Here is a 14391-nt window from a genome sequence, read left to right on the forward strand (position 1 = left end):
CTGGTGAGAGACACATTCAAACGCAAATTACATGAAGTGGATTTTTTAATAGTTACTCTAATAGATGTGAAGTGATATCTCATTGTAGGTTTAACTTTTATTGTCCTGATTATTAGTGACACTGAACATTTTTTCATATATTTACTGGTCATTTGCATGTCTTCTTTGGTAACTATCTATTCTGGTCCTTGGTCCGTTTTTAAATCAGGCTATTGGTGGAAGAGATATCTGCACTCCCAGGATTATTGCAGCATTATTCATAATAGGATATGGAATCAAACAAAATGTGTCTATCAATAAATGAATGGATAAAGAAAATGTGATATATATATATACACACATACACACACAATGAAATACTACTCAGCCTTAAAAATGAAGGGAATTCTTTTATTTGGGACAATGTGAATGAACCTAGACTTTAACTAGTATTCTATTTTGTCTCAAATACATTCATTTGTCTCAAATCTGTAGGACATTATGTTAACTAAAATGCATCAGGCACAGAGGAAAAAACTCCATGTTCTAATAATGATCTAATAAAGCTAATATATATGGAATCTAAAAAAGTTGAACTCATGAAAGTAGAGCATAAAAAAGTGGTTACCTGGGGCTGGGTAGGAAGGGAAGAATTGGGGAGATATTGGTCAAAGGATACAAAATTTCTGTTAGACCAGAAGAATAAATTGAAGAGATTTGTTTTACAACATGGTGACCATAATTAAAAACAATGTACAATATTATACATTGCTAAGGGAATAGATTTTAAATGTTCTCACCACTAATAAACATGTGAGGTAATAAAATGGTAGGATGGTAGTTTAATTTAGCCATTCTGCAGTGTGTACATATTTCAAAACATCATGTCATGCACCATAAGTATATAAAATTTCTATTTGACGATTAAAAAATAAATAAGAATACAAAAAATTCTGAGACCATTGAACTTTTCTGGGAGAAAGTATAAATACTGAATGCATAGGCATAGTGCCAGTATTTTTATATCTTAATTTATTTCTCAATAACATTATTATTAGAAACAAAAAATTATTAATTTTTAAAATACACAGCTATTTTACATATAAAATTTAGAAGGTAAGGATAATGCAAATAGTAACATTAATGAGGAAAAACCTTTAAAATTACTCTCATAAGTCTGTTTTTAAAATCAAAATATTATTTAGGATTCTATTTAAGTATTAGTTGAGGTGATTTTGGAATTTTAGTCAAAACCTGTAGCTTTTGTTTAAAATGGCCAATAAAGTTAGAAGCATTGCCCTTGTGGAGTGAACAGGAACCAACACTGCCATCATGGATATGCAAGGACATCAAACCCAATTCAGGTCAAGCCTTTTGAAAGGGCCTTTGAGGAAGCCCTTCCTGAAGGCCATTATGAAAACATGAAACCACTAGCCTCTCCCATGTTCCAGGTTCATATCTGCTAAATAACCATTTCCTTTAGCATCCTCTTAGCAATCTTTGGAAAATGACCATCTAGTTGGTATCTATCTCCAGCTACATCAGTGAGCTGTACAGTTCCATTACTGAAGCTGTCTGTTTCAAGTGTTTCTTTTATTTTAAGAGTGCAGTTTGTCAGTTGTATGGGCAGTAAATTTAGCTTTGAAAGGTAGTATTCTTCCATTTCAGACACTAAGAATTATTTGTTATAAATCAGGTGTGAAAAACTTAAATTGGAAGAGAGCTAGTGATACACTTTTCTTCATAAATGGATGAATTGAAGATTTGTGAATTTAGTAGTCAGAGAAAACACTTTTTTAAAAAAACCTTCTGAGAAATGTTTCATTTGGCCATAATTCATTGCTTCTGAAATTGAGCAATAGATTTTGATTATACTCAACAGAAAGAAGAGTGAATGATAGCTCAAATTATATCAGATTCAGAATGGTAGAACTAGAAAAGACATTAGAGATAGTTTATCTGCTTTAAAAATCATAAAGTGTCAGCCCATAGATCAAATGTAGTCATTTGATGCTTTAAAAAAATAAATCCCCACTGGTTGTTCACAAATGTATACAAAATTTTAGATTTCCTTTATTGATTGACAAATCACACTAGACTTGAATTATTGTACAGTAGCTACATACTGTCTCATTCCTAACTTCCATTCCTCTCCCTATTCATTTATATTCAGCCCATTTTATTCAATTTGGTTATGTTCCTACCTTCTCTGTCCATCTGGCTTAATGAATCCTGATTTATACCAACTCCATCATTTTGTATTCAAGATGTATGTGACTCCAAAGAGAGGATGCAGATTGCCCGCATCGTGTAACTGGTACTTTCCACAACGTAAAACAATAATAAAAATATTATTTTTTATTAATATTGTTAATTTTAATCCGCCAAAGAATAGAAAATAATTGATATTTTGTAATCTAATACTTATTATCATGGAGGTTCATTTAATTCTTTTCTGGAGAAGATTGTATAGTATGTTTTAATTCTGACAGAAACAAATATACTGGAACAAATAAGACAAAAGTTAATGAGGAGAAATTTTGTCTAGAAGTAAATCTCTTTTAAACATTTACTAACAAATAGAATTTTAAATGCTTTTAGTGGTATGCATAGGATTTAAATGTCTTCTTAAATTATGCCAATTACATTTTTTTAGTATTATTTCTATCCTAATTGTCAGTTAAGGTTAGCAAACATGCACACATGTATTTTTTGATATTTGAAAGAAGACATATCATTTTTCTTTTCTGTTTTTATTTATTTATTTATTTAAGACTTAATCTTACTCTGTCACCCAGGATGTAGTGCAGTGGCGTGTTTTTGGCTCATTGCAACCTCCGCCTCCTGGGTTCAAGCAATTCTCGTGTCTCAGCCTCCCAAGTAGCTGGGACTACAGGAGCACACCACCACAACCAGCTAATTTTTGTATTTTTAGTAGAGATTGGGTTCTACCATAATGGTCAGGCTGGTCCCAAACTCCTGACCTCAGGGGATTCACCCAGCTCAGCTTCCCAAAGTGCTGGAATTACAGGTGTGAGCCACCACACCCGGCCCGACATAGCATTTTTCTCATGTTAAAGCTAAAGGTGCATAAGTTGCAGATGTCATATTCCCATACTGTATAAGGATTAGCAAAGAGATGAATTATGGAAAGTATAAAATTTAGCTTCTATCTTGTATAGTAACACAAGATAGACAAGTAAACAATTTAAGTAATGACTACTTCCACAAATAGGAATTCCGTTTTTGAAAATTATCCGCTAATATGACTGACATATTTTCTTGTATTAAACTTTTGATAAGTAATATATATCTTAATCTGTCATAAATTAACAATCCATTGTTCAAATATTAGTTTTGTATTGTGGCATAATAATATTACCAAAAACTTAATGGGTTAAAACAACACATATATTGCTTTGAATTTCCTGTAGGTCAGGAATCCAGGCATGGGTTAGCTGTGTCCTCTCCTTTTAAAAGGACTTGCATAATCTTTTAATCAAGGTGTCAAATAGGGCTAGAATCTCATCTGAGGCTCAACTACGGAAAGATCCACTTCCAAGTTCATGTGGTTGTTGGCAGAAATCAGTTCCTTGTGGCATGTTGTACTAAGGGCCTCAGTTCCTTGCTGGCTGTTAGTCAGCCATCACCTTGAGTTTCTTGCCATGAGGACTGCTTCATGTGGCAGCTTACGTCATCAAATCCAGTGAGGGATATAGCCAAAAAGTTGGCTAGCAAGAATCTAGTCAAGTCGTAATCTTATGTAGTATGTCCATTGAATTTACATGAGACATATATATCACATGAACACTGAGCAAAGAATAAAGTGCCCCCATTGACCAGAGTTGGTTAATGTGTTTATGCATGTGCTATGGGAATTGGCAAAGCCTTACCCAAAGCACTTGTACTGAGAAGGAAAGAGGCAAGATTATCAAAAACAATACTTGGATGTTATCAAAAGAAGACAAAAACAAAACAAAACAAAACATGCAGAACAGTAAAATAAGTAAGCAAATAAATAAACTAATACATTAAATATCTATACATTCCATTTAAAAATTATACAGATTGGTTCTTATTCTTCAGCAAGAAGCAGTTATTGCTCATGCTGTGACTATATGGACCACCAATAGGTGCTAGAGTATCTGTGAGAAAGATTGCTTTGCATTGAGATAACCTAGTCAATTAAGTGTGTGGATGGCAATAGCAAAAACAAAGCAATTTGGACAAGATGTTTGTAAAGCCTTGTATGCAATTTATACTTCAGACTAAATTTGTATTTCAGGATTTTTTGTAAAAGCTTTCAATGAAAGCACAATGTAATTGCATAATGTAGCTTAGAAGAACCACTGTGTCCATTCTATTATTAAGTTCAAAACTCTGTCATAAAAATGGATAATAAAAATAAATAAATAAATAAATAAATACCACCACACACCTATTAGAATGTCTGAAATCCAGACTATTAATAATACCAAAAGCTGGCTAGAATGTGGAGCAACAGGAACTCTCATTCATTGTTAGTGAGAATTCAAAATGGTACAGTCAGTTTGGAAGAGAGTTTGGCAGTTTCTTAAAAGACTAAACAATCTTACCATACAATCCAGTAATCATGCTCCTTAGTATTTACCCAGAAGAGTTGAAAACTTAGAGTCACAAAAACCTACATACAGATGTTTATAGCAGCTTTAGTCATAATTGCCAAAACTTGGAAGCAACCAAGATGTTTTTTATTTATGGAAATAAATGGTGGGTACATTCAGACTATGAAATATTATGTAGTGCTAAAAATGAAATAAGCAATCAAGCCATAGATGTCGAGGTACATTAAATGCATATTACTAAGTGAAAGAAGGCAATCTGAAAAGGCTACATACTGTGTGATTCCAGCTATACAACATTCTGGAAAAGACAAAACCATAGAGACACTACAAAGATCAGTGGTTGCCAGAGGTTGAGTTGAGGGGAGGGATGAATATACAGGGCACAGAGGATTTTCGGGACAGCGAGAATACCCTATATGATACTACATGAAGGTGGATACATGTCATTACACATTTGTCCAAACTCATAAAATGTACAACAGCAACATGCACCCTCATGAAAACAATGGACTTTTAGTGATAATGGGGTCAACGTAGGTTCATCAGTTATCACAAACGTAGCAGTCGGGTGGGGTATTTGATCATGGAGGAGGCCATGAATGTGTGAGGGCAAAGGGTATATCAGAAATCTCTTATCTTTCTCTCAATTTTTCTGTGAACCTAAAGTTACATCAAAATTAAACATAAATACCTCATCTTCTCTAAACCTGCAGACCTCCTCCAGTAAGTGAACTTGCCACCAAAGGAACCATGGTTGGTGTAATTTCTGCTGCTGCCATTAATCAAAGTATTGTGTACTCCATTGTTTCAGGAAATGAAGAAGGTGAGTAGACTTTTAGTTTGTGTTCTCACCATCAACCAGTAAACTTAGATTTGGACTTATTTCAGATTGAATTGATATTACTATCTATCCTATTGTTTTCTAATAAAATTGTGCCCATCTTAGATGTAATTGGTAACCATATATCCTGAACTTAATTAAAAATCCAGTTAGGTTAGCTCAAGTGATTTTTTTTCTCTTAAGAAATATTAAGTGTCTAATTAATGAAACCTTGCCCTTTTCCTCATTTGGTAATATTTTAATGACATTTCCTCAAAATTAATGCATCATGAAATTTTCAGCTTTTGGCCATGATCATTGCCTACAGTAGCTTCATCCACCCCACTGTCTGAACCATCCATGACCCTTACCCCATGTTGGTCACACCTTAACTAATCCTAAAGGAATTTCAAAATTGTAAATAAGTGTGAATTTTAAAAAGAGTCACATCCATGTTAAAAGCCATGCATGTTATATGATTCCGCAAATAGTCAAATTAGGCATACAATTAATGATTATAAGTAAAAATATAATGTTTGTATATTAATCACTTTAAGAATCATAGGAATTTGCAGGCCTCTGGCAATAAGTTCATAGCTCAGTCTTTCACATTAATCTTTATTTTACCTACTCTTCACAAGTTCTCCTCTGTTTTCCATTTTGGTATGTTAGATAGCCTAGCGCATTGTAGGTAGTCAAGAAATAGTTAATATACATGTAATAAATTAATCAATAGTAAATATTTAAGAAATGACTGAATGTAAATGCTTCAAAGCAGTTTGCAAGGAAATTATAAAGGCCTTTTTAAGCTTTTTAATGACAAACTGTTACTAGGTATTGCTGCCTGTACAGTGTAGCAAGTGGTCAATATCTTACTTTTATTGCCTTTCTTTCTTCATTATTACTGTGCTACTATGGGTCCTCCCTAAAAATAACTAAACTTCCTTTTTCCTTGAACTTTGAATGTCTGACTAAAGCTATAATTTCTCAACCTGTTCTATTCCGAAACTTTCTCTTTATGGTTCTATTTATTCTTTTATTTGAAGACAGCAGAGTGGCTGTATTTATTAACCTGTCTCCCCCACAGTGACTATTTTACATTCTTTTTTTATTAATTCATTCAACAAATATGTACTGAGCATCTATTATGTATTAACTACTCTTCTAGCCACTACAGATAGAACAATGTACAAAATAGACTCCTGTCCTCATGGAAGTTAATGGTTCAATAAGGGGGGGTTAATAATAAAAATGTAAAAATTATTAAACAAATATATAGTATTATAAGTGATTATTAATTCTATGAAAAAATAAAGTAAGGAGAGTATATGGAGAGCTTAAGAGAGGGAGATGTATTATAAAGTTTGCCAGTGTGCTCTGATTTTCATTCAAATTAATTTAAAAAGACATAGGGCAACATTAAATTATCTGTTTTTTTTTTTTTTCCTCTCAAGTGTTCTTAACAAAACACTAAATCTACAAAATGATAATATTCATGAATTACAAACAGTATAATAAGCCAGTAAGGTCAGAAATTTTGGTTAAACAAAATTAGATGGTTTTCTTTAAAACAGAACTTCTGAAAGCCTTTAGTGTGGTAGAACACCATCTGAATCTAAGGTGAAGAATATATTATTCAGTGTTTCCCAAATGTAATTAACCATAGAACATTGATTTCCAGGATTATCTCAAAACAACAAAAACAAACAAAAACCCCTACAATTTAAAGGCTGATTTTAGCAAAATATTGATGGTGATCATTTAAAGAGCTGGAGTACTTTCCAGAAGCCAGCATTTTGTCACTTTCATGCATCACTCTAGTTATAAATAGGTATTTTTAGTGTTTTTGATATCACAGTGCCTTTTAAAGAGAATTTCTTTCCTTATAGCCTAACGACAATGACCAGGTAATTGTATTTTAATTTCTAGATACATTTGGAATTAATAACATCACAGGTGTTATCTATGTGAATGGACCTCTGGATTATGAGATCAGGACAAGCTATGTTCTTCGAGTCCAAGCTGATTCCCTGGAAGTGGTCCTTGCCAATCTCCGAGTTCCTTCAAAAAGTAAGTTATACTACTTCAAGCTTTTGTGAGAATTGTATCGTGTCTCTGCTAATTTTTTAATGAAATACATATGTCTAAAATATTCTCAGTGGACAACATAGAAAGATCATTAATACTCTGAGATGATTGCCTATTTGTTTAAACAGCTAATATGTGACAATGCGGGGAGTGATTTCACACTCTTGAGATGTCAAGAAAATAAAACACCGTTTTCAAATTGTGTATCTGATATTGTTAAAATACCACCATTGTCTGTGTATGTTAAATAATAAAAGTTAGTCCCACTGTGAAAGCTCTGGATAAACCTTGGGAAATAGATATTTTTAATGAATGGCTACTAGAAATTGCCTGAATTGTGTGGCTTCTTGTATTTACATATTTTCTCAGAGAAAAGAAAAATTCATCTTAAAATTAGTGACTAACCTTTATTGTAATTCGTATATAGCATCATTTTTTATTTTTAATTTACACTTTTTAATCCACATTTTTAATCTATGAAATGAGAATTACTATCCTTTTACAAAGGTAAGATTTTATTAATAATTAAAAAGATTAATTTTTTTAAATGACAGTAAACAAAATGTCACAGATTTAAGACCACGTTCTGTGACTCTAAACTTCAACATTTCTGTGGCATATAGTTTACCCACACAGAGAAGCATGTAAAAGCCAATTTGTGAAGGGAACTGACACAGATTCAAAGATGTTATCAATAATGTGATAAATGCTATTGTTTTCCCATCTATTGAGGTAATACTCTTTTGCATTTAAGCAGTCATCCTTTTGTAATCAAAGCAACCCTTTTAAAATCTAGAAGACTCAAGATAATGAGGTTTAATTGAACTGTTAATAGAATAGAGGCCCAGACCGAGTGTGAAGAGAAACAGAATCTGGAACATTCACCCGGGGACTATCCCTGGACATCATTTAAAGGCATTTCATCAAGCAAGCGTTCTTAGAAGGGGGAAGAGGAAAAAAGAAGAGGGGAGAGGCATAAAGCGAGAACCCAGGCAGTGTGAGAGGAAAGAAAGCAAGACAGGAGCAACAGGCAGAAGATGCAGGATATAATTTTTCTGTGTCAATTTGGCAATTGATCATAAAAAGAAATCACACCTTTTCATTTATCGCAAACCTCATTTACTGATTTAGTGTAGAGAGCTGCTCAGTTGCTTGTAGAGGTACAACCAAATCATTTGAAAAATCAGATTATACAGATGTCTTTGAAATAAAAGGAATTAAATTGTCCTCAATAATTATGCATCACTCACATAATTAAATTGTTTAAAAATAGCAGATAAGTTCTTTGAGTTTCTAAATTCTTTGAACTACAGGCAATTATATTTCTAAAAATATAGAGGATGCTTCTAATTGTAAACTGAATTGGATAAATGAGGAGTGAAAAGGTTGAAGTAGCTCTAAATTATATAATGTAACCTATTTTATTGCAAATGCAAGTAAATGGGAAAGATTAATTGAAAACTATACCTGCAATCTTTACTCAAAACAAATGAACAATTTAAGAAAGAAAAATTTTAGGTTGTAGAACTTGATATTTCTCAAGTAATACCTGTGGTTTTTATGAATAGAGGTGCATTAAGTTCTTGTATGTGAATATAATACAACTCCCATTGCTTTAATTTACATGTAAATCTGAGGCTAATAAGTTTATCTAATGTACATGTATATACTTCCATGTGCCCCAGTATGCATGTAGAGGTGAAACCAATTCATGAATTATCCTATCAGAAATGCATGAAGTCTAAAAGCTAAAGTATTTACTGCCTGATTCTTTGAATATTGTTATTAACCTTTTATGACTGACCTTTGCCTCCTAAGTTTGAAATAAAAATCCATATATTTCTAATTTGATCTCATTAATTAATAACTGTTAATGGCCTATAGTCAATCCCCAGGCCATTAACTATTCAAATAAGACCATTATGTAAATTGAGGTTAATTAATTAGTTAGCTAAATGTTCATCTCTGCTGCAGAATTCGTTGCCCTGCCACATATCATTTGAATAAAGATAATAAAAATACAAAGTTTAATTAATTAAAGAAGTATTTTATTGTGACTTCTTTACCAAAAATTTGTTAATGAAATCATTTTCAAAGTAGATTGTGCAACCATGATGTGATTAGATTTAATATTTAAATGCAAACTAATTAAAATGTAAAATTTTAGAGCTCATTTCATAAGTTTAACACTAGGAATATTTAAATATTTTAACCTTTAAGTTTGAACATTTCAAACATACAAAAATTACAGAGAATATTACAGTGAACCTCTATGTATCAACTGCCTAACTCAACTTAGTCATGCCCTGGGAAATAGTCTTTCATCTTTGCTCTCAACTAACCACTATTGCATTACTCTGAAGCAGGTCAGAGTCAGAACATTCAATCTGTACATATTTTGATATGCATATCTTAACGACTCTTAAACCTTAATTAAAATATCATGATTACTCCTGCCAAAAGTAACAAATTATTTGATATCAACATATATCCAGTTGGTATTAAACATAGTTCATATTAAAATTATCCAGTTCATATTAAACATGTATTTACATCAGAATTCAAATAAGGTCTATACATTGCCGTTAGTTGATAGGTCTGTTAAGTCTCTTTTGATCTGTAGGCTTCACCACTACAACCCTCTTTTATTCACCTTGATATTTATTTATGCAAGAGACCACATTTCTGAAGCCTGGATTGATGACTGTCTCTCCAAGTGGTCATTTCATATTCTTTCTGCTTCCTTTATTTCCAGGAAATAAGTAGTTATATCTAGAGGCTTGATCATATTCGGGTTATTTTTGGTTTTGTTTTTAAACAAGTTTTGTTTTTAAACATATAAATCATAGGTGATATTCACTCATTCCTTAAACATTAAATCTCTTTGATTCTCTTTTTGTGATACAGATAGTAGCAACCACCAATAATAATGTTCTAAATCCATTATTTTTTCTTTTTATTACTTCTATATTCGTTAGCCAAAATTTTTCTATAAAGAAAAACGTCTCCATAGCAAATATTCAGTTACTCTGAGGTGCAGCAACTATAGGAAAAACAAGGAAAAAAAAACTTTGATTCTTGCCTTTTATTATTGATTTTCAAAATAATGAGTTGATTCACCATTACATTCAAAATGAGAATACTGAGATGACAAATATGTTTGGTTTTCTGGGTCATATGGTCTCTGTCAGAACTACTCTACTCCATTGTAGCTTAAAAGCAAGAAGAGATAATATGCAAATAAAAGGGTTTGGCTATGCTCCCATAAAACTCGTTTTACTAAAACAGGCTGTATGTGGGTTGGATTTGACCAAAGGGCTGTAATTTGCCCACAGTTGTTCTAATACTTACTTTTACATTGTATGATACACTGTATTTTTTTTTTTTTGCCCTATTCATATTGTTCCTGTTGTGAGCAATGCTTCTGCTTCATCCCTTATATTTTCCCACACATCTAATTGAAAGTCATATTGTTTTATCCCTCGTAATATCAGTAACACGTTCGGTCATTTCGTTATCAGTAGCCCATTCCCAAGTAAAGTCTTCAATGTAGCATTATAGGGACACTATTTCCTATGTTTTGGTGCATTAAGAAAAGAAGCTTATCTTAGGTCTTTAACATTGAAGACCAATTTGACTGGATAACTTGACTCATTTTCTTTTTTAAATTAATTTTTTTCATTCCATTTTCTTATTATTATTTGAAGCATTACTGTAAAAAAATGTGTAATGACAAACTGGTCTTATTTCTGAATTTCCAAATAATTGCGTTTATTTTTTCTTTAAAGTTCAGTATTTTTGTTAAAATATTTCTACATGTTGGCAATTCCAGGTCATTTTATTTATATATATATATATATATATAGTATAACTGGTGAAGTCTCACTTAAGGATTTTTTTTTATTATTTTTTATTATTTTGACATCTATTCTGGTGTTACTAGCCACAGGTTCTTATGCTCTCGTGTAATAGAAACTGACATAAGGCTAAGGAATTTTCCCAGACTCCAGGCATTATTGGAACTTATGCTGGAGCACAAGGAAAGCAGCCCAGAAGAGAGAAAGTCCTCTTGCTACCTCCTTGAAGATAGCCAAGAGAGTAATTTTAACAGGCCTAGCCATGAAAGGAGTGACATTGAAGTGTGTAGAGACGGGGAATTTGTAGCACTTGCAGTTTGATAACATGCTTCTTCATGTGTCCCATATCTCATTAACATGTTACATTTCCCCTGCTGGGTGTGATTTTTTTTTTTCTTTCTTTCTTTGAGATGGAGTCTAGCTCTGTCTCCCAGACTGGAGCTCAGTGGCATGATCCTCATTGCCAGCTCCACCTCCCAGGTTCACACCATTCTCCTCCTCTCCTCCCAAATAGCTGGGACTGCAGGCGCCTGCCACCACATTCATTTTTTTAGCCCTCTGTGCATGTGGGTATTGGGGGCCAATTTCCTTGAGTAAGATGTATGGTGGAATGTCCCTCATCTTGGTTTCTCTAGGTAACTTACAGCTTGCAAACTCTTGTGTTCAGTGGGGATGGCATGAGTGGGGTGATGTTGCCATCACCTTACTGTGGTGCAAGTTCTGGTGACTAGTGTGACTGCATTAAATAATGCTCTAGTGGAGGTGATCTGAACTCAAAGTTCCATCCCTCCTGTCTCACTGGGAGATTCCTAGTACACAAGTGTTGAATCTTCTCATATCTTTTCATCACTTTCTCGCTAATCTCTTCGTATTAGAGCACATTACTGTAAAGAAATACCTGAGACTGGGTAATTTATAAAGAAAAGAGGTTTAATTGGCTCATGGTTCTGTAATCTTTTCAGGAAGCATGGTGCTGGCATGCTGGCATCTGCTGTGGTTCTATTGAGGCCTCGGGAAGCTTATAATCATGGTGGAAGTCAAAGGGAGAGCAGGCACATCACATGGCAAAAGCAGTAGCAAGGGAGAGAGAGTGGTGGGGGAAGGTGCCACACAATTTTCAACAACCAGATCTTGTGAGAACTCACTATGGCGAAGACAACACCAAGCCATGAGGGATCTGTCTCCATGAGACTGATCTCCCACGTCCTCAGCTGCAGCACCCCATTAGATTAAAACATTCTTCCCTAGTAATACTCATTGTCTCAGTGATTGCCCATCTGTGTGGCAAGTAGCAGAACCTAGACCAAAACCATGGTGTTTCAGTAACAGGGTTTACCACTCTGAACACCATTACTCTCAAGGAGAATTGAAAATGGTCAAGCGAATTAAAATTTAGAAGTGACTTTGTGTGAGTATTCCTTTGTAGGGGAGGGTTGTTGTAAAGTTGTACTTGAATTCACTTCAACAGTGTACTTTCCCAAAAAAACGAGGTCTCGGGAAACATGCTTTCGCTTCTCAAGTTTAATGTTGTCAAATACAGTAAAAAACACTGTGCCCTTATATTGGCCTAGCACAGCAAATCCATGTTTGAGACATATCAGATAAATGTAGAGAGAAAAAGAGCAACAAGGGATCACAATGACTGGAGTGTTACATTATATTACAGCTACATCTAGATAGGTCTGTGCTTCTATAAGTATGCAGGCAAAGAACCTGTGACTGTCCTTTGCCTGTATAATTATACACAAACCAACCCAAAGGACCAGATTTGGGACACATGTGAATGCCAGTTTTCTTAAATCCTGTTCAGTAGGATTACCTGAAGAAGTGATGATACTGCAAAAGGCAAAAACTAGAGATAGACGGCTGAATTCCTATTAAAATGACAAACTGGAATTAACTGAAGTACACTGGCAAACTGAAGTTACTGCAGGAAAGCATGTCAGTGCTGAAGATGCTCTCACTGACAATGTCTGTTTTAAACCCAGGTCTGACCCAAAAAGTATTCAACCATTTCACAACAGTAATATTTAAGTAGCAACTTTGCTACCTACCTTATGTGCCTTTTCTCCGTAATCTCCAAGGTCAGGTAATAGAAGTCTGAGTGATAAAAATCAATTGCTAGTGAATGAAAGATGTGGTGGTATTTAACAAAGAAAAAAGTAAAAAGAAATCTCTTATAGCCTCTTCCCAAAAGGCAGAAGAACTTCCATTAACATATCTAAGCTGGGGAAGGACAAAAAGTTTTACCTTTAAATGAAATTTGAAGTATTAGATTAATATATTGAACTAGAGAATCATTTTAAAATTCTTTTTAAAATTACCTTTACCATAGTACTTTCTATTAACAATTTTTTAAAAACTATAAAATTTTTTGAGCTTTTATTCAAGAGTAGGAAAAGTATTAGCCCATTAGCAGGATAAAAGAGATAGTATGAAAGAAAAAATAGACTTTTATAATTGTATTCCATGTGTTCATATTAAGCATATTATTTCAGTGAGACTGTAGAACAGAATTTAGTGGATATTGTTAAAATGGATTTAGTCTGAACAAAGACAGAAGTTTTTATCTGTTTTGTTTATTGATGTATTCCAATAGCTTAAAATGCATGGTGCATAAATATAGCCAATAAAGATTTGTCCAATGCATGAGTAAGTTTAGAAAATAAAGGCCAGATTGTGAAGTGTTTTAAATATCATGTTAACAGTATGCAAATTTACAGCACACATACCACTCATACAACCCACCTGGGGCTGACTGCTAACTAAGCCCCAGTTCTGCCCACTCCCACCTCATCACCCCTGATTTGCAGCCTGTTCGTAACAGTGGTTTAGTCATTACTACAGATGGAGCCAGTACACTGTTTTAATCATGGGGATGTGCTTAGGAGCTTCCTCCCAGTACTTGAAATTGCAGGGAATCTGAAAAGCTTTGGGGTTTTCTCTCTCTTCAATTCAGCTAGAAATTAGGTGTTGATTTTTCATTCCTCCTGCACTGCAAACTTTCTGGCCTTCTAGACTCTATATTTTATCTCTTCTTCCT

General features: G+C 33.6%; 1 protein-coding gene across 16 annotated transcripts in view; it reads left to right on the plus strand.

Moving 5' to 3' along the window:
- The window catches only part of PCDH15 (protocadherin related 15), a 1849154-nt gene that overhangs the window by 1707385 nt on the left and 127378 nt on the right, over positions 1-14391 (plus strand). For all 16 annotated transcript variants that reach the window (XM_033215155.1, XM_033215225.1, XM_033215195.1 and 13 more), the window contains 2 exons: positions 5297-5406; positions 7333-7473. In XM_033215155.1, the coding sequence (XP_033071046.1) occupies positions 5297-5406; positions 7333-7473 (251 nt within the window). The remainder of the gene's footprint in view (positions 1-5296; positions 5407-7332; positions 7474-14391) is intronic.

This window comes from Trachypithecus francoisi, unplaced genomic scaffold (assembly GCF_009764315.1).
Source record: "Trachypithecus francoisi isolate TF-2019V2 unplaced genomic scaffold, Tfra_2.0 Contig00586, whole genome shotgun sequence".
In the NCBI taxonomy this organism is placed as follows: Eukaryota; Metazoa; Chordata; class Mammalia; order Primates; family Cercopithecidae; genus Trachypithecus; species Trachypithecus francoisi.